This window comes from Lepidothrix coronata, unplaced genomic scaffold, assembly GCF_001604755.1.
Source record: "Lepidothrix coronata isolate B3197 unplaced genomic scaffold, Lepidothrix_coronata-1.0 Scaffold269, whole genome shotgun sequence".
Lineage (NCBI taxonomy): Eukaryota > Metazoa > Chordata > Aves > Passeriformes > Pipridae > Lepidothrix > Lepidothrix coronata.
In genome coordinates, this window is record NW_016690449.1 from 232,343 (window position 1) to 251,750 (window position 19,408).

General features: G+C 43.1%; 2 protein-coding genes across 4 annotated transcripts; one reads left to right on the top strand and one right to left on the bottom strand.

Moving 5' to 3' along the window:
- Nucleotides 1-1,801: 1,801 nt before the first annotated feature.
- On the top strand, nucleotides 1,802-6,033 carry LECT2 (leukocyte cell derived chemotaxin 2). Its single transcript, XM_017836085.1, has 7 exons — nucleotides 1,802-1,889; nucleotides 2,441-2,573; nucleotides 3,530-3,681; nucleotides 4,204-4,374; nucleotides 4,687-4,801; nucleotides 5,260-5,411; nucleotides 5,813-6,033. Exons 1-7 carry the CDS (start codon nucleotides 1,844-1,846, stop codon nucleotides 6,001-6,003), a joined length of 960 nt encoding a protein of 319 aa, XP_017691574.1. The 5' UTR covers nucleotides 1,802-1,843; the 3' UTR covers nucleotides 6,004-6,033.
- Nucleotides 6,034-7,278: 1,245 nt separating this feature from the next.
- On the bottom strand, nucleotides 7,279-19,179 carry FBXL21 (F-box and leucine rich repeat protein 21). 3 transcript variants are annotated; one of them, XM_017836081.1, is made up of 7 exons: nucleotides 19,071-19,179; nucleotides 15,743-15,838; nucleotides 14,199-14,338; nucleotides 11,343-11,792; nucleotides 10,529-10,651; nucleotides 10,029-10,200; nucleotides 7,279-9,155 (listed from the first exon to the last, which is right to left on the bottom strand). In XM_017836081.1, exons 4-7 carry the CDS (start codon nucleotides 11,712-11,714, stop codon nucleotides 8,512-8,514), a joined length of 1,311 nt encoding a protein of 436 aa, XP_017691570.1. In that variant the 5' UTR covers nucleotides 11,715-11,792; nucleotides 14,199-14,338; nucleotides 15,743-15,838; nucleotides 19,071-19,179; the 3' UTR covers nucleotides 7,279-8,511. The 3 variants fall into 3 exon arrangements, with proteins under 3 accessions (XP_017691570.1, XP_017691571.1, XP_017691572.1); XM_017836082.1 differs by having other exon boundaries at nucleotides 15,743-18,151; nucleotides 19,071-19,119; XM_017836083.1 differs by lacking the exon at nucleotides 19,071-19,179 and adding an exon at nucleotides 18,664-18,682.
- Between the last annotated feature and the right edge of the window lie 229 nt (nucleotides 19,180-19,408).

Sequence of the window (19,408 nt, forward strand, 5' to 3'; positions counted from 1 at the left end):
CAGAAGTCTATAAAAATCATTAGTTTTTGCAGGTCCTCCTCAGGCAAAAGTTATCTAGTGAGATATTTAAAACTCTACTTGTGAAAACTGGCAGTCAGGAATAAATCAGAAATGAAACCTGGTTGAGATCATTATTGCAGAAATCCCACTGGAGACCCCTCAGCTGGGGACAGCCAGGCATCACCCAAAAGAGTCTTTATTTTCCAGTGGGTTTGATTACAGTAGGAAAAAGCTTCCAGCAGCTTCTGTTGAGTTATCCAAGCTTGGAAATACTTTCCTACCTCTCTGCTCTGAAATCTTTGTTGAAAATGCCCCCCATGGCACCTCCCCTGCTGAGTCTCTCTGTTAAGGAGAGCTGAGGGAGTTTGCAGCTTGTGCCAAATGAAGGTGAATAAGCAACCAAAGTGGTTTCTGGCAAGGATCACACAAAGCCACACATCCTGTATTTCAGTCCAGAGGTAACCAGCATCCCCAAACCCTGAATATCCACTGAGAGCTCTCACCAGCACATCGTATCATTTATCAGCCTGGACTCTGTCACACTGAGCAAATTACAACCAAAAACCCCACCAAAACTAGGCTGCAAGGACATAACACTTTTATAAATATCTGTTTGGTGGCTGCAAGTGTGGAAACCAGCAGTTCTTCCTGGCAGGATGAAGGAGAAAGCAGCAGGGACAAAACCAGCCAAACCACTTTTCATAACTCCAGGGAGGGCTGAAAAATTGTTTGAGGATTAAATATTGTCTGGGGAAAAAAAAATAAAAAGCTTGGAACCACGAGTGAGAAATTTGTCTCCAACTGGTTGTTCCACGGAGGTTTTCAGAAAACATGATGTACAGATGCTCTCTGCAAACTAGAAATGGGGCAGAGACACATCTGATTCTCCTCTGAATAAAATCTGCAGGACTTTCAGAGGTTCCTGTACCTTGGAATATCAGATAGTTTATGTCAAAGTGCCATGACTTATTTAAATTTCATATTAACCAAGACAGGTTTGTAAAGAAAATCTAATGCTTTTCTGTTACTAGTGCAGAAAAATCAAATTAAAGAATTACAAGAGGCACTAAGGAGCCTGATTTACAGCACAACAGCTGAAACCAAGCAGATACTAAATGAAACATCTTAAAACCTAGAATTTCTGAACTCCACGTCAGTGTTGCCCACGGAACTTGGGTTTGCAACAGTTGTTTCAGAACTTGAAGATGTTTAAATAAGAATTCTACTGTCAAAAACTAGGGTTTCAGTGAAAAGACTCCATGGATTTAAGTGACATAATTGACAATTTCAGCTGCACAAGAACAAAAGACATGTTTCCATGCAAAAGCATCTGTATTTCTTAGCCTAAGTGAATGCTCATGCTGTGCCCAACACTACAGCTCCATGTGCTCCTGGTTGGCACGAACACCTGGGAGGAGGCACTGGAATGAGCAGTGAAGGACAAACTGGTTACATCCACCCTGGAGCTTTGCCCACTCAGTCCTCTGAGTTCCCACCATTTTTGTCCTGAGTGTGCCCTTAACTTCAGGAAGGGGAAGAAAAGGTGTTATAAGAAACGGTTCAACCAGAGTTTCCTGCGCTGTGGGATTGCCTGTTTCCACCCGTTCCTGTGTGCCAAGAGCCGATGGTTTTATCTGCCTTTCACAACCAGCTCCAACACCTGCAGAGCCCGTGGACACCCCCAGTGCTGAATATGGCAACACCACCAGCCCAGAGATGTAACACTTTGCTCAAGACTGATTGGCCAAGACAACAGACTCGTTCAAAACCACATAAATACCCCGGGTGGCTTCTGTGCAACGTCTTTGACTGGATCAAAGAACACAGGTGAAGCAGCCCCAAAATGCCAGCTCTCAGTCTGGTGGCTCTGGTCAGCTTGGTGTCCACTGGTGAGTTGGGATTGCTCTGTTACAGCTTGTCTTGACTGAGTTTAGGCAGACACTAATGAATTACTGAAACTCGCTCCACTGCAAATAATGCTAATTTTTTTCAATCCAATTGTATGAAGAATTACGGTGATTTGCACAGTTATGACTATTATAAAATATAGAATTAGGTGGGCACTAAGAGTCATCTATTGAAGTGATCAGAGGTGCCATGAAGAATCATAGAATTGTTAAGGCTGGAAAAGACCTCTAAGATCACTGAGTCCAGGCACCACTGGTTTGATTTATTTCCCAAAACTATTTTTTAAAATCTTTATCTATAGCTGTGCTTTGTTTTTAGTATATATACCTTAAAGTAAGACCTCAAGGAAAAGTGGATCAAATCTATACAGCAGGTTGTATGATGTCCTTTTACCTACAGCTTCTGAGATTCCAAACTCCTGTGAGTTCAGGTCTCCCACTTTAAACACCCTATTTTGCACCTTGACACTTTCTGTTGCACTGGGCAGAAGATGGTTGAATTTTCCCTGTTTTTTTCTCTTTTCCACGTGAAGTTTTTGCCAAGCAGCTGGATGGACACCCACCCCAACAGCAGCACAGACACTGGGCCCCGATCTGCAGTGGGAATCCCACCAACCAAATCCGGGGCTGCGACAGATACGGCTGCGGGAATTTCGGCGCTGACAGGTAACACGGTGGGCACTGGGACTCTGGGGTTCACTGCTGCTTTCCTAAAGGAAATTTTCAGGCAGGAGAGAGTACAGTTAAATAGAGATGACATTCAGAATGAGGGAAGACTGTTGTTGGCAGGACCACTTACCCATTTTCGGGATATTCCTCAGCAATCTCCCAGAAGTGCAGTGGTACCACTGCTGGCAACCGATGCAGGGGTGAAGCAGGGAGACCATTACATGACACACAGCCAAAGGAAAGGAAAGTATTTCAAGGATTTGTGTCATTCTTGTTATTTAACAAGATATTTAACTAACATTCAGCAGCAGCCCAGTAGTTTCATTCACACAGACTAAAAGTCTGTCAGCACTGTTGTCATTAAAGAGAGACCTGACAACACAGCAAGTTATATGTCCCTGAAAAATGCTTTTAAAAGTATTTATAAGTCTCCTGCTTTCCCTGCATTTTCCTGCTGTCTCCTCTCCCCAGGCTCTGTAAGAAGTTTCCATCCTTATCACGTCACTTCCAAACTTCTAAATGAGAAAATGCCAAACATAAGATTCCATTTCACATGGGCACAGATGTATTTTGGGGTAGAACAAGGCTACTTCACTATAAAACCTTGAAATACCCCATGAACTTGGGAAAATTAAAAATAAGCTTAAATTTGATATTTAAAGAAGGCCAGAGGAACGTGAACATTTTGCAATTAAAAAAAAAAATGGACCAAAGCTGCTGTTTTCTAATTTGATTGCAGGTACAAAAATTTTGTTAGACAAGCTTCAGTTATCTGATAAGGATACATAACACTAACCCTGACAGATGTGTATCTGATATTATACATAGCATTAACCCTGACAGATGTGTATCTGATATTGATACATAGCATTAACCCTGACAGATGTGTATCTGATATTGATACATAACATTAACCCTGACAGATGACTCTAAGGATGGATTTATGCTTCCAGGGACAGTGGCAAAGGAAAGCACGGGGGGGTGGATGTCATCTGCCGGGATGGAGCCACCGTGTACGCTCCGTTCAGCGGGCAGCTCTCCGGACCCATCCGGTTCTTCCATAATGGGAATGCCATCGATGATGGAGTCCAAATCAGCGGATCAGGCAAGTAATGAACACCAGGTATGCTGTGAGGCGTGCACACAAGTAATCAAAGTAATCACTTCATTTCCTTGAGTAAGGTTTCTTCAGTTCAAGCACAGTGCTGATTAGTGTCACACCCTCTCTAGCACGCTGAAATTTTGGAAGGCAGCACATCAGCAGGATATAGTCCTTTCCTATGCTTTTCCCAGAGAGGAGGGAAGAAAGGAGTTGGAAAACATGTAACAGGAAAACAACAACCCCAAATAACAATAAAAAAAGGAAACAGTAAAAATAAAGCATCGGAAGTACACCCTCAGCTTTGCTGAGAGGATGTTTTCCTGTCCCTGTTTTCCAGCTCCCTTTTTTCCTCTTTTCCACAGCAAATCCAGTAATTTTGATTTCACGATTGTTGGTACCTTGACGACATTTCTGCTTCATCCTTACAGTCTCCAGTAAGAGGCTGGCAGGGAATGCTTCTGGCTTTCCCAAGGAGCAGAGGCAGCTGATGGTTCCTGACCTCGCTTCCTCTCCCGTCTCCTCCAGGTTACTGCGTGAAGCTCGTCTGCATTCACCCCATCCGGTACCACGGCCAAATCCGCAGGGGGCAACAGCTTGGGAGAATGCTGCCCATGCAGAAAGTATTTCCTGGCATTATTTCTCACATCCACGTCGAGAACTGCGACCACTCCGATCCTACCCACCTGCTTACACCTGGTAAAAAAACCCCAAACAACGAAAAAAGCAGCCCAGAATAGGAGTAGAGTTGCACTCAAGGACCTGTGATTCTCTCTTTGAATTTTTGTCTCTAAAGCATGTCTGAGATATTATTATCCAGCTTAGCTGTACATTCTACTTACATGTCCTGTAAAGATGACAAATCCTGTGGAGGGAAATCCGACCGCACACATGGGATGTAATTCCAACGTGTTCTTACCCAACTGCATTAAAACACTGCAGTCACAAACACACCAGGCTTAAAACAATCAGAAAGGTAACTTTGATGGGCTGTGTTTCTGTGTTTCAAAGATGTCCCACCACTGCCACAACAAGACAGCCGCTGGGCCACGGTGTGTGCTGGGAATCCCACCAACGAGATAAGGGGCTGTGATAAGTATGGCTGCGGATACTACGGAGCTCCGAGGTACCATGCCATGGGAACACGTGGGGTTTTGTTGTTCCTCCACTGAAATAAGAGTTGAACGCTGTTTAAGTCACTTAAGAATCACAGCTTTGAAGGTTTGGGTTGGACATGAGCAAACTTTCAGGCCGCACACATTGTTGATAACACTTCTCTGCTTGGAGGTTTTTATCGCTCTGACTAAGCTGTGCCTGACCTGGTGTTGGGAAGAGTCCTGACTTGATGTCCTTCACACAGCCAAACTTTGTGTGACTCTATAGTTCTATTTAAGACTTGGAAGAAAGGCTTTTTCTCCAGCCCTAACAGGTCACCCACCCCATTAAACCACCAGAAATCCTTTATGGATCCTTCAGCCAGTCTGACACTATTTCCCTCCTAACAACCCATTTCCAGGGATCACCCCATGCTGCCTGATCTCCCTCTATAACAAGAGATGTCTCTAATTCCATCCCTGTTTCCAGACGCAACGGCAAAGGGAAGCACAGGGCAGTGGATGTGATCTGCGCTGACGGAGCCACCGTGTACGCTCCCTTCTCCGGGCAGCTCTCCGGGCCGGTCAAATTCTTCCACAACGGAAACGCCATCGACGATGGAGTCCAAATCCGAGGCTCAGGTAAACGGCTACTCTTCATTTAATGTCTTTGAGGTCACACAGGATGTGTTACCTTGCAGCTACCAAGCACTTCAGCAAGGTAAATGTCTTCTTCTATCCACCTACTCGCAGAACTTTTTGCTCCTGCTACAACGCTAGAGTGTCTTTGAGCTCTTCCCTTTACTAAAGCAGCAATTCCCACCTTTTCCCTGCCTTCCATCTTCCCTCTTCCACCAAGTCAATGACTTCAACCACTACTTATTTTTTATGAGCATAATGCCTTTGCTATTTTGGTATTTTCACTATTGCTATCTCAGTGGAAAGGATAAGACAGAAATTGTTAATATTTCTGAAACAGAGTTAGTATAGAAAAACAAACGCTTCATCAGTCACCTGACCTTTTCCCTCCTTGCTTTCACCAGGGTTCTGTGTAAAACTACTCTGTATCCATCCCATAAGATACAACGGTGCAATTTCCAAGGGACAAGTCCTTGGGAAAATGTTGCCAATGCAAAGAGTATTTCCTGGCATCACCTCTCACATCCACATTGAGAACTGCGATCACTCGGATCCTACAAGCAATCTCGAAAGGGGGAAAGGGCGAAGAGAGTGAAATGGAAATGCAGCAAATTCCAAATAAATTCATCTCAGCATCCAACAGTTGTTTTTTCTCCTCATGAAAAAGTCTATGCTATTACTGATTCACTACTCCGAGTGTTACACAAGCAGTGTCTCTAGTGGAGGCTCACACAAGGGAAAAAGATTTGAGTTTTTGTTGGGGGGAATTGGGGAATTAGCAACGATTAGTTATAAGCTTTCTCAGAGAGCCTGAAAAATCAGCTAAAATGCAAACTAGCTACCCCCTCATGTGGCAGAGAAGGTGCATGACTGCCAGCTTCCCCCTCAAGTACCAGCCAGCCTCACTTAAGATCAGCCAGCAGAGCAAATGCTCCAAAAAAATCAGTGCATCAAAAATCACACTACTGATAAATGCAGGCCCGTTTCTCTGGAAGTCTGGAGCTGGACCAAGCAAACATTCCACGGCTGGTGAGCTTAAAGGTCTCTTCCAGCCTTAGCAGTTCTGTTTCATGGTTTCTCAGAAAAGCTGCTTCAGTGAGAGGGACTGAAAAGGGACAATACTCAAAGCAGCATCTGAGCAGCTTCCCCCTGAACTCTCTATTTACAGTCACTAGTGTTTGGTTATTCACTGACACTGTTCTGATGGCTAGAGAGACACAAAGGACTCCACAACTCCCCAGCCACCCACAAGATTTGTCCACATTCCATTTTACAGTTTACATGTCAGAAATCCTCAGGTTTCAGGCACGAACATGACAATGACTAATTTGGGATAATCGAAGAGTTAAACATTCCTCTGGCCTCTCTAAGGTTTGTCACATTTATGGTTTCTACCAGGACAGAATCCTAACAGGACACAGTGCATCAGATGGATAAGAGTCTAATTAAGCAGTGCATGGATTAAATCACTTTGTTACATTTCCATTTAAAGCAAATCAATATATCTTAAACCAAATACTGTTTGGAAATAGTTCAGTCTTTTAAAAGAAAATAACTGATTCAGGTATTGTGTGTTACCTTCAATCCTTTGGCTTCCAGCTGGGAACTGGAGATGGCTGAGCACCTGCCTGCCCATGGGATGTGGTTAATTAATTCCCTTTTTTGGGGTTGTTTGCATGTGTGGCTCTTGCATTACCTATTAAACTGTCTTCACATCCACCCACAAGTTCTCACTTTTACCCTTTCCCCCACCCCACTGGGTGCGTGGGGCTGAGCTGCCAGCCAGGGTTAAACCATGACAGTGACAAACACCACCAGCTAATTAACGGAGAATTCTCATTATCAACAGAAACACAGAACAAGTACAGCGTGAAAGTGATTACAGCAAAATTTATATACAATGAGTTTTAGTTTACAGTGAGCAAAATGTCAACACAAAAATACAGACTCTAATTTACATCAACTCACCGTGCCTCTCCCCTTTTAAGAAAATAAATATATTAAAATCTTCTTTCTTAAAAAACAATTAGTAGCAACAAGTATTAAACAGTCCTGAATTAAATATTTCAGGATCACCTCCAGCAATCCTTTCTCTAGAAATCAGGGCTTACAGCACAGCCAAGATCACTACAGGCCATCCTGGTCTGTCAGTGACAAGTAATTTAAGTGCTCTAAATCCTGGATTCCACACAGAGAGGGATCAAAGACAACTCTATTCCATTTGTTCCTTCCTTCTCACCAGCCACATTTATGAAATCCTTCTTATCTCTCAATTATGAAAGCATGGAACAGGATTTCAGACAGTCTGAAAGACCAAATCCAAAGCTATTCCTTATATCCCAACAGTTTCCAAAGTGCCTTATTACTCACTCGAGCAGTCAATCCAGCTACAAACTTTTACATTCATTAATTTTAACAAAGTCTCTTTCTCACCCTTTTAATGCATAGGACAAAACCAACATACTGTACAATGCAGTCTCAACAGCTTCACTACTGTGACAGAATTATTTAAAGTGCAATTTAATGCTTACAAAAAAACTTTACAGTTTCAGCTTATTAAAATTTTAATATAATACCGTGAGTTTAAACTAGATTAACTCTGATTAACCTGGGCTAGTGTATTTTAATGTACAAGCTTTTACAATTAAAACATGAATATTTATAAAAAAAGCTATATAAAACATCATGACAAATAATACTGTACTCCAAGTTGTATACAGCTTTCCATAAAGATTGATTTCCTAAAGGAAAAAAGTTACCCTATTCCTCTTCTGACTACATCAGAAAGATTAAACAAAGACATGAAAAAAAAACCCAAAACCACTTTAAAGTGAACAGAACATTTAAACTGAAGTTCAGAGAAGCCCAAGCTCACTGAAGTTTGAAGCACCTGTAAACCACAGAACTGTTAAGTACACTTTAATCTATCTTCTATCTCAATATACAATTAATATTCTAGAGTGTTTTGCTGTTAGTCTACCAGAGGTTCAAGGTAGAAAAACTCAAAATCTGGAAGTAAGTTTTCACATTTCCTTTTGAAATTCCTTATTTGCATAGAAAGCAACCCCCTGATTTCACCCCTTTATCCACAAACAGAGAGAATTTACCACGTTGGCATCATATCAGGAAACCACATTCTGCCGAGGTGCTTGGAGACCTCCAAATGCAGGCGATCCAAGCTGTAATCGCTGTCTGGGATCAGCACCTCCTCCATGATGGACAGCTGGGTGAGCCTGCCCCCACACATCTTCACAAACTCCACGAAGCCCCTGCAGGTCACCTCGCACTCCCCCAGGCCCATGGCCGTGAGGTTCTTGCAGCGCTGGGCGATCTGGATGAGCTCAGCGTCCAGGGGCTGCAGCCCGTTGGCGCACACGACCAGCTCGATGAGCCGCGGGCAGTTGATGCCGATGCGGCCCAGCAGCGCTTTGCTGACGGCGCGCCCGAAGTACAGGTGTGTGACCGGCGTCTCCTCCCGGAAAAACACGTCGAACTCGTCCTCGTACAGGAAGAAGTACATCACGATGTTCACTTTGGGGGAGTGCTTGACGAGAGCGTCCCAGCTTTGCTTTTTGATGGTGTGGAATTCCACCTGCCCGGGGTTCTCGCTCACGACGTCAATGCGAAGGTGCTCGAGGTCGACGTGCTTCTCGCTCGACAGAGCCAGCAGAAGCTCATCACTTAAGATGTAGTAGTTCAAAGCCAGCTCCTTAAGTCCGTGGCACTGATCAGCCACACAAAGAATGCCTGAGGAACAAGAAAAATTAACTCTGTAAAATGAAAAGCAAATATAAGCACAGTTGTTCACTGTAAAGCTCAAGCAAGTACTGATTCTATTGGCTTGAGTTTTCATGCTTATATCCAAAACCCCTGAAATACTGAAGTTCTAGATATGCACAGCATTTTACAGAGTTCTGGCCATCAACATTTATCAGTAAAAGATCCAAGTCTAACTAGTCACACTCATATTGAATCTGCAGATCTTCCTCCTTGCCCTTCCCTATGCAGAATTTTATCAGCTTTGAAGCAGCAACTGAAATTAGGTCAGATGCAGCTGAAGTTGACACTATTCCCTTCTTCCTTCAACTTTTATCTACGCTGCTTAAATCACCACCAGCAACCTTGTTTAAGTTAAAACAGAGCCTTTCGAGAATTAAGACATAAACAACATAGCTGCTCTTTATCTGCTGGAATACAAAGTACACAGATTAAATCACCTTTTGTGGACTCCAGAAAAGAATACAGGAGATAGACCAGTCCCAGATTCCCTTTCCCTAGCATTAAGGTTTCTGGAGAAAGGAAAGTGGGACCCAAAAGCCCTCTGAACTTTCTAGCAAGGGAGTATTCCGAAGGCAGTGAGCCCTTCACCAACCAGTGAGTTCAGATCCAGATCCGACACACGAGGGCCCTACAGAAACTGAAAACACTCCCAGTCTTCACCACTAGTTTGTGCAATTTCTACACACTCAGAGCACCTTGCAAAGCCATTAGTGACACTGCTTTAATCTCCTTTATCCCACCAAGCAGTAGTTGATTCATGAATCAGGGATTTTGTGTGTGTGTTCCCATTATTGTTTTGATACTTTACAACTCTGTTTTTCACATATATTCACTACTCACCAGCAGGTGAAACGTGAGGACAGCTGCTCATTTTTAGCAGTTTTAGAGTGTCACTGTTGTTAGCAACAAGAACCTTCAGGGAAGGATCATCAACTGGTGTGTCATCTATCTTGATTGATGATAATGACTTGGAGTTTACAAAAACTACTGTCAGTGCTGAAGCAAAATGAGCCTGTTTGGAGAAATGGAAGGAAGGAAAAAAAGTCTTATGAAAAGATGGGCAGAACTTCAGCTGCCCAACCTCACATTCTGCACACACAGAAAGTAGAAAAATAATCACTTCTCAGTCATTCCTTTTCTTGTGCAACAAAGAAAGGCTTATTTGAACATGAACATAGGGGATCTTTGTTTAAAAACATGCTGCTGCACATGACAGAAGTCAACTTTACACTCAGTAAATAACTCATCCACTCTGATTTATTGTTTCCCTGTAATAAAACAGGGATAAGTGGACACAGTGATGAGCCCAAAGTACCTAGTTACAGTTTGTAGAACATTACCTTAGAGACATTCATGAAGCTTGGCTTTGCTGTAGAGATTAAACCCAGTGTCTTGATTGAACAATTCACCAGCTGAGAAAGGATGTCACAAGCTGCTTCTGCTGACTCAGTACTACTATCAACCTGTAAAAGCAATTTTAAAATAATGAAGTCATTCTTCAGTATTACTGAAAAAACAGCACCATGGATACCCAAGATTGCAAGTTCCACACCTGGTCAGCTGTGCTGCTCCAGCCTGCAATTACCACAGGGACAAAGTGCAGCATTAATCAGAAATTTCAAGATAAGAACAAGTTCAGGAAAGTTCAGGAAAATTTTCCTGAGTACGACTGCTGGGCATTTCTAGTATGAACAGAGACCTTAAATCTGAGCCTTCTCTTCAAATAACTTCCTGTTATTACAGTCCTGTAACAGTACTGGTGCTACAATAGGCAGTGATATGTATTTTTTTAAAATGCCAACCCTTGGAGCCCAAAAAAGACTTGGCAAAGTCTAGATTTAATCCATTTTATCTGCATGGACAACCTTTGCATCTTAAATAATGAACTGGTTCTCAATTCCTTAGCCTGAAGAGTGACTTTGGACATGTCTCTGTTTCATCTCACCTTCCCTCCTCTGCCTTGCACAACAACAGCTCTTTCTTCACTTTGTAGAGATGAGAGTGTGGAAAATTGAAGGAAGCTGCCTGCACATGTGGAAATAAATTGCTGCAAGAGCAAGACTTCCCAGGTCCAACCCTTAATGCAGCTGGCACAGAGCAGCTGCATGCCCTGCACACAGTAAGGTGACACAGCAGACGCAGCTCCAGGCTTACCTTGAAGCTGACGTACTGCAGGTGATCAGCGTGCCTCTTGATAATCTGCTGAATGAGGTCTGGGTGGGTAGACTTTAAGTAAGAAGTGGCTGGCTGGCTGAGTTCAAATTCAAATCTCCTCCAGAGATCTGGGATGTGAAAAACCTCATTCCACCTTCGGCAAACAGAAGACGCCCTGGCTCGATCCACCAGAGTGAGGAACTGGAAAACACGCAGGATCACGTGGTGGGGGAGGCTGCCCCAGTCCATCGAGGTGCACAGGGCAGAGTCACCAAACACTGAGCCATATGAACTAGTTTTCTGTTTTTTGCTTGTCTGTGATGTGTGAGGAGCTTCAGTTCCAACCACAACTCTCTGCCCAGCTCTCTTCATCGTGGAAGTTTCAGGGGCTGTAACGATCTGATGCGTTCAAACGGCAGTTTCCTGGAAGGGCTCACGCACAGCAGGGCTCTAGAAAAATACAGGATATTAGGGGAGGAAGGGAGACAGGGCAGTGGAAACACAGGAAGAGATAACAAGGTAATAAAGTTTAAATATAGCATGTTACTCTGAAAAGAAGCATGTCCATATGTCCATATCCAGTGCACAGATGTTGCCAAGGACCTTCTTTCTCAGTACCTTTTATTTTGTACAACCTGATTTGAATCTGGAGAACTTGGGTTTGTTAATTTACCAGGTGTAGTTTCATGTGTTAGTACTTCACAGTACATAAAGCATTTTGTAGGGAAAAAGAAGTATAACAGCAATTTAATTTAGCAGTAAAAAGCTGTTTCAGTTTAAATTTAAACTCAGCAGCCAAACTATGGAATCTACTAATGATTCCTAAAAAGTTTATCAACTACAGAACCTAATTCATAAACTCTATTTAAACAGATAAACCTGGGACAGGCATGTCAGTGCCAGATTGAAAAGTTTTGCCCACCTTCCCTTTGCCTTTTTTTTTTTTCTTTTAAATCATGTCAGGCAGGGGAAAAATGTTTGTACAACTAACAACAAAAATCTTCAGAGGTCACTTATCAAAGCAGGGCAAAGTAAGTGAAGTTCACGTGCTGGTTTTCAGCAGGAGAAAGGACAGTGACCTTGGAATTCAGCAAACTGCATGGATCTGCTTCACTGAGGGCCAACTGCCACACGAGCCAGAGCTCAGGAAAGAGCAGCCTAAGGAAAAGCTCTGCTTTCCCAGGCTGAAGCAGTGCAACCTACCCAAGACATTCTGGACTGAATTCTGTGATTCACTCAATTCTCAGCAACAATCTTTGTTTCAAATGCCACTTCATTTCACAGCAGGCTGAGGCCCCTTCTCAAATGTCCCACTAATCAGATGTTCAGCCAGACCTTCTCTCTTCCCAACCAGTCTGAAGGATTTTCCAATGCGTTTTTCAAGAACAAACAGAGCACATTATCTATTTTTTTCCTGAACAAACTTCCATGGCAACTCTCACAGAATGCTTTTTCTGGTCTGAAAATTTTCCATAGTATCCTCATTATGGGGGAAAAAAAAAATCCACCCCCTCCCAATCCCCAGTATTGCAGAAACAGCTGCCAAAATACATACTATCCTATCAAAAACTTCCCTGGCCTTTTCCCCAACTTATAAAACCTGACCTGTCTGGCTGATGAGGTGTCTGACACCCAACCCACACCTGCATGAAAAGAAAGCATGTGCATTCTTAGGGAAGTGGGAAAGAACAACCTACCCAATTAATTAAGAGCTGTTCACATGACCAGCTTCACTACTGTTTAACCTCCTGACAAATTATCTCAACCACCAAGAAATTTATTTCAGCAGTTGTTACAAATCTTCACTCAGTCTACTCAGAGTTCCATTAATGATTGGCATCAGCAATATATGAAGCTAAGCTACCAACACTCTTTAAATGATATTAAATAACAGGTTTTCTTCCCTGAATAGACACGTGGCTTACATTAACAGTGTTACTAATGGAATGAAGATGCAATCTCAGCATGAATAAACATTTTGCTACTAGACCAACAAATTATCATCCACACAACCATCTTTTATGACTTTTGAGTGCTTTAAGTCACACAATGAATGGGCATTCCAAAGCATTAAGTGTGGATGTAGTAATTAACCATTGCACAACTCTTGCAGTTGCTCATAGCCTTGCTAAATTTAGCAAAGGTTAAACACCTTTTGAGTCAAATACCTGTTGTTTGTTTTTCCTCCTCCCTCCTCCAGAGGAACTATAAATTTAGCTGTTTGCTAAATCTGAAGTCCAGATTAAAAAATGAAATTTAACAAATTCTGTTGGCTGAGAAGCTTCTCTTTGCTACTGCTGTTCTCGTGCAGATCTGCAACATCTTGGTTAAAGATAAGTTTCTGATAAAAATGGAAATTTTTGCTATCTTATTCGAAAATAACTTGGGTGCTGATTTGGCTCCCACAAAGAAGTTCTGGCATCTGAGAACAACCAGAAAGGGAATTCCCCTAAACCACAGGCCAGGCTACAGCCCACAAGCAGCACATCCACTCCAGATGGATGAAGACCTGATGGAACATGGCCAGAACTTGTTCTTGTTGCTACATCCTTTAGCAACTGGTTATGTCCAGAATTTTTAATATTTTATACTGCACTCCTTTAAATCTACCAAAATGAGTTCATTTTACTTGCTGTGGGATGCAAAGCCAGAAAAAGGTTCCGTTGGTTATGCATCAAAGTTTTTTACCAAACACGAAGCCCCAGTATTTACTGTGAAATATGAATGCTTATTTCCTTCTGAATACTGAAACTATAAGCAGTATATATTTGAAAACACAACTGAAGTTCACTGAATTATAGTTCCACGTGATACAATCCAGGCACTATTCACTGAGAGGTTTACAGGCACACATACCCCAAAGAATGTGGAGGTTCCTGTCAAGTTACCAGCACCTTTCTGGTATCTGAACATCCATCCCACTGTTGAGTCATCCTGTGTGTGTGCATGGAGTCCTTAACCAGAAGGCAGGGACGGGTTCCAGAAGATGAACCGACCTGTGAAGCCATCAACCAAATTAAAACTGTTCTGCAGTGTCTGGGAAACCCCCAGGAAGGACTAAAATCAATTCTGGAACAGAGATGAGTAGGACACACTGCTCTGCAGGGCAGATGTGGAAGCAGAACAACAATATGTGCCAAGCAGATTAGTTTTACCAAACACTGTCTGAAAAATATCATTTAACTAATGGGAAGGTGTCATTATTGGCAAAAATCTAGTTCTGAACTACAATTTTAGTCACATGAGCACTCTTATGCAACACAGATACACCTCTGGATTCTTGAATATTACCTAAAGAAATTACAAACCTGGGTAAGAAGTGTTTATTTTTTCAGCTTGCTGTATACCAAAACCACATGAATCAGAAGAGTTAAAGATATGAGTTCTAATACTTTGAAATGTAAAGACTCTTGGCTTTCAACTTTACTCAGTCTTACTCCAAAAGTATGTTTACTGCATCATGATAATCTTAAAAGTGAAAAAACTACTTTGGCCAGTTAAACTGTTTCTGGAAAAAAGATTCATATATATGAATATCCTCCCATGTATTAATATGGAAAAACTACCCTGTATCTTACTATGAAAGAGCATCTTGGTGTGCTATAAAAAAATACACCCAAAACCTCCACATTCAGTTCCCCATTTTACATTATTTGAAGATGTTTTAAGGGAAAGCTACAGGAACAGCAACACACACCTCACTAAATCATGACAGATTTTAAAAGCAGATTTAGAAATGCAAGATGTTTACCAAGTATTGTGTTCAACCAGTAATAACATCTTTAGAAACCTTCCAATGCTGAACTTCTTTATTTTTCTTTAAAAGATGGGACACGAGGCTTTAAGATTCTCCCAGATCATATCATCACCTTATGGAAAACTACTCAGTTAATATCAGCTTTATAGCTGTAAAGTTTAACACTGGTGGAGTACATGTGTTATTTATGAACACGGGAGAAGCAGATCCCACCTCCTCTGCAAAACCCAACTCAAGCCCTGGGACCTGTGCAAGGAATGCTGCTGCTCAGCTCACACACCAGGCAATTTAAGAGCTGAACAGTCATGCTTGTCTAGCATGAGAAAGCTGATATTCATTAGCAACTCTGTTCGTGGGTGGCACCTGAAGAAATCTGTCACTTAGGGTGGCCTTGCACTGCACAGTCTACAAGTGCCACGTGTTCTCTCTCCTGGGAAGGGAGCAGAGCCTGTGCAGGACACAGAACTCATTTTCACACGTACTGTCAGTGTCTAACAAATAGAAGGTAGGTTCAGGACACATATAAACAGAATACATAAATAATCTTATGATTGAAAGTACAAAACACTGAGATGCAATTTAAAGATCCAACACAGAAGTGTATTAAGTTTATAAACCACGTATTTTGAAGCAACTTCCTTACCTAAAGAATGCTTCCAAGTTACACTTGGCAGTAAGTGAATGAACTGAGGCAGCTGCAGCCATGGGGCACTCACATGCATCTGTCTGCTTTCCCCTCCTGTCCAGGTAGAATGCCACAAAAACCTTTATTAGTTTTGAAAAAAATAATCCTCATACTACACACAGTGCAAAAATTATAGGAAAGTATGTTGGCATCAATTTATACATTTTCTTGCTTTAGTAAAGGAGCATCTTAACACAAGGCAGCTCATTCCACACTGCAAATACTGGCACTGAGAAAACTGTGAGATCAGATTAAACACAAAACTGATGGGAAACAAGTGTTGCAACTGCATTTACATTGTACTGGTCAACAGCACAAGGCAAACAGTAAGTTATTCAGTATTTGCATTTTCATCACCACTAGTGGTGAAGTTTGGAAAACGACACTGTAACTACTAATGTAATCTAGGAGTAATAAAAAACATAGATTAAAAAAAGAAAAAGAAAAAACACAACAACAAACCAATAAATGTTTTTCCTCCTTGGCCAGGGGAACTGTGAGAGATGACGAGCACACATGGTACAGGCTGCTGCCACCAAACGTGCCGCAGCCTTCGCTCAGCACCTGCCCCGGCTCTGGCTGCAGTCACATGGCAGGAGCTGCAACAACAACCCACCCACCGCAGCCTCCTCCCTGTTTACGAGCTCCCAGAACAGCCTGAACCATCTGGGAAGGAGGATCACAAGGCACCGCAGCAAGGGCTTCACGTTAAAATCCCCCACGTCCCTCTGCACTATTTTAATACTACATTACAAATAAGTTTGTGTCTCGCTGTCTTCCAGCATAAGCAATCACTCCAAGCTTTACCCTCAAACGTATCACTATTTTTTTTATAAAAACATATCAAATAACTGAAATCTTTGTTGGGATGAACTTTACATGCCTATCACAGGCGTGGGGGAACCCTTCCACCTGTCCTAAACTCAGTATTCTTCCCAACACTTCCCAGTGTGGCTGCAAGCAAAAGTAATTATTAACAGTAAAGTCACACCTGAAAATTAAGAAAAGGACAGTAATAGTTATTTTTAGTAATAAATGTATCAAATATAGATAGTCAAAAAAGACTGCCTACAATGCTCAGCAGGCTTCTGAATGTCACAAATGTTGGACTGGTTACCTGTAACAGCTGAATAACCACAGACTAACCCCAAGAGGAAGGGAGCTTCTCTTGCAGAGACCTGTCCTAAAGACCCTCAGTAAAGAAGGAAGTTCGTACTTTTACATTGCAGATAAAAGGTAGCAAATTTTAGATACTACATTGGAAAAAAAGTTACTGAAAAATTCTTGTTAGCAAAAAAAAAAAAAAATATATATATATAATCAGGTGTATACCTAATGTACATCTGAGTGTCCTAGGCCACAAGAACCATCCAAAGCACCTTAAATCATGTTAATTTAGGTAAGCAGTAATTTTTATAATAAAAAAGCCCTAGTTATCAGAGATGCAATCAAATACAAGCTTGTTATGCAAATGACAGTGAACTGTTATCTAAGGTAGTTATCGAAGATAAACAGCAGCAACACAGTCACTGAAATGAAACACTTCAATGACTGATGAGGTTCATCAAATCTATTCATATCGTCATTAGTGTAAAGCAAAGTATCAAAAATTTTACCCATCCAGCTCTTTTCCTCTACAAGCTCTTTGACCTAAACGTCCTGTGACCAGGTACTTTGCACAGCTGCACATTATCCTACTCAAACTACATCAAATCCACAAACAACAACAGGGATTCAGAGAAAAATCAGGTTAAATAACTCTGCAACTTTTCCTGGTAACAGAACCATAAACTTCTGCTAAAATTAAGCCATTAAAAACCTCTCCCATGGCAGGGGGAGGGTCGGTGGTGGATGCGAGAATTGGTCAGCAGTAGCTCTGTTAAGCAAGCAGCTGTTCACTGCTTCCCACGTTACAGTATCAGTTCCAAAAAAAAAAAAAAGAGAGAGGTTTTACTACTATAACTCAACATATGAGAGATTCAAGCCCCAAAGAAATAACTGTTTTCTCCGACTTCTAGATTTCCCTTTCACTTCTCAACAGTAGGAGTCAGCAGGAATTAATAAAACACCACAAAACCAGGTTTCAAGATAATAATAATAAAAAAAAAAACACTGAAGTAACACAACCAAAACCAAACGCAATTCCTGAGATATAAAAGCCCTTTCAAACAACCAAGCTTGGAAATCCTTTGGGATAAAGCAGGCATCTTGGTAATTAAGCTTTAACTTTCTAACACTTGGAAATGAATGTTTAGGGACGTGCCTTTAACAGCTGAAATACCGGTCCCATTAGTCGCAGTGTCTTTAAGAAATCCCAGTCCAGGGAGAGCACTGAGGCCACGTTAAGGAATTCGGAATTCAGCCTCTCTGGGGAACAGGAGCAGCAGACACTGCACACAAGGCAGGCAGCCCCGGAAAGCTGCTACCACCTCAGATCCAATCGCTGAGCACGTCTCAAAAATTAGGTAAAAAACACATTTTAAGCTTAAATCTCAGAAGATCTCCTCCTGCAGAACGATGAGCTCCAAGATTAAGCTTTTTCTTCATCTAGGACACAGCAGACGTCTAATGGGCGGCATTTTTGCTTCCGAAGTGGATTATTATTTTATTTTAACCAGTCCTCGTTTTTCCCAAAACTGCGCCTCTGAGCCTCCCTCTCAAGGGATTTATCGCATTTTTAGCATGTTTATGACACATCCTCAACAGACCTAAAAATAAACCACGCTCAGCTGCGCTAGTTTTAACTTTACACAAACGCACTGCGCTTTCAGCGATGAAATTTAGATACTGGTGCTCTACCAAGGCACTATTTTTAGAAGGAAACAGCCTTTAGACCGTGCCCGACACCCGGGACCCCTCGGTCCTACCCGGGGCCGCACCTGAAGCTGCTCCGCGCGGAAAAGCTCTCTCGACGGTTCTCCCACACACCGGGAATATAAATAAATAAATAAATTTTTAAAAAATCGTTACTCTCCCAGCTTCTCTAGAAACGTTTCTACCCGACTTTAACGAGTCGTTTAAGAGCTCTTGACACTATAAAATCACTCCCGGGTGCTCCCCCAGCTCCGGAGGGGGGGGGGGCACAACGCGCCGAGCCCCTCCCGAGGTTTGGAGCTCGGGGCGGGGAGGATTGGAGACTCCGGGCGCGGAGGGCGGCTGGCTGGCTGTCCCTGTGCGTGTCCGTCTGTCTGCCCCTCTGAGTGTCCGCCTGTCTGCCCGCCGGTCCCGCAGCCCAGGCCGCCCCCGTGGCCGCTCCCCCCACTCCCCCCGGGGTCCCCCCGCTCACCGCCGCCTCGGCGCGGCTCCCTCGCAGAGTCAGGCCGTGCCCAGCGCAGAGCAGGGGCAGAGCAGGGGCAGGACCGCGCTGAGGCTCCGCCGCCGCTGCCGCCCCGCACTCGCCGCGGCCCGAGGGAGGAGCCGCGGCCCCGCCGGGCGAGCGCAGGCGCCGGGAGGGCCCCGAGGTGGCGGCACGTGACAGAGGCGCCATTTCGCGCCGGGCCGGGCTCGGCCCGCGGAGAAAATGGGGCGGGGGGGGCGTGTGAGGGATGCGGGGCTGGCGGTGACCCCCCCCCCGGCACTCAGGGACGAGTCCTTCCTCTGCCCGATCCGTGCCTCCCCTCCGGA

What these genes read in the sequence shown, in the direction of transcription:
- LECT2 (XM_017836085.1), top strand. Translation starts at nt 1,844, where the DNA reads ATGCCAGCTCTCAGTCTGGTGGCTCTGGTCAGCTTGGTGTCCACTG. An exon ending in GGATACTACGGAGCTCCGAG is followed by an intron (nt 4,802 to 5,259) that starts GTACCATGCCAT and finishes CCCTGTTTCCAG; the next exon opens with ACGCAACGGCAAAGGGAAGC. An exon ending in AGTCCAAATCCGAGGCTCAG is followed by an intron (nt 5,412 to 5,812) that starts GTAAACGGCTAC and finishes TGCTTTCACCAG; the next exon opens with GGTTCTGTGTAAAACTACTC.
- FBXL21 (XM_017836081.1), bottom strand. Translation starts at nt 11,714, where the DNA reads ATGAAGAGAGCTGGGCAGAGAGTTGTGGTTGGAACTGAAGCTCCTCAC. An exon ending in GCTTCATGAATGTCTCTAAG is followed by an intron (nt 10,201 to 10,528) that starts GTAATGTTCTAC and finishes TTCTCCAAACAG; the next exon opens with GCTCATTTTGCTTCAGCACT. An exon ending in TCCTCACGTTTCACCTGCTG is followed by an intron (nt 9,156 to 10,028) that starts GTGAGTAGTGAA and finishes CTTGTTCCTCAG; the next exon opens with GCATTCTTTGTGTGGCTGAT.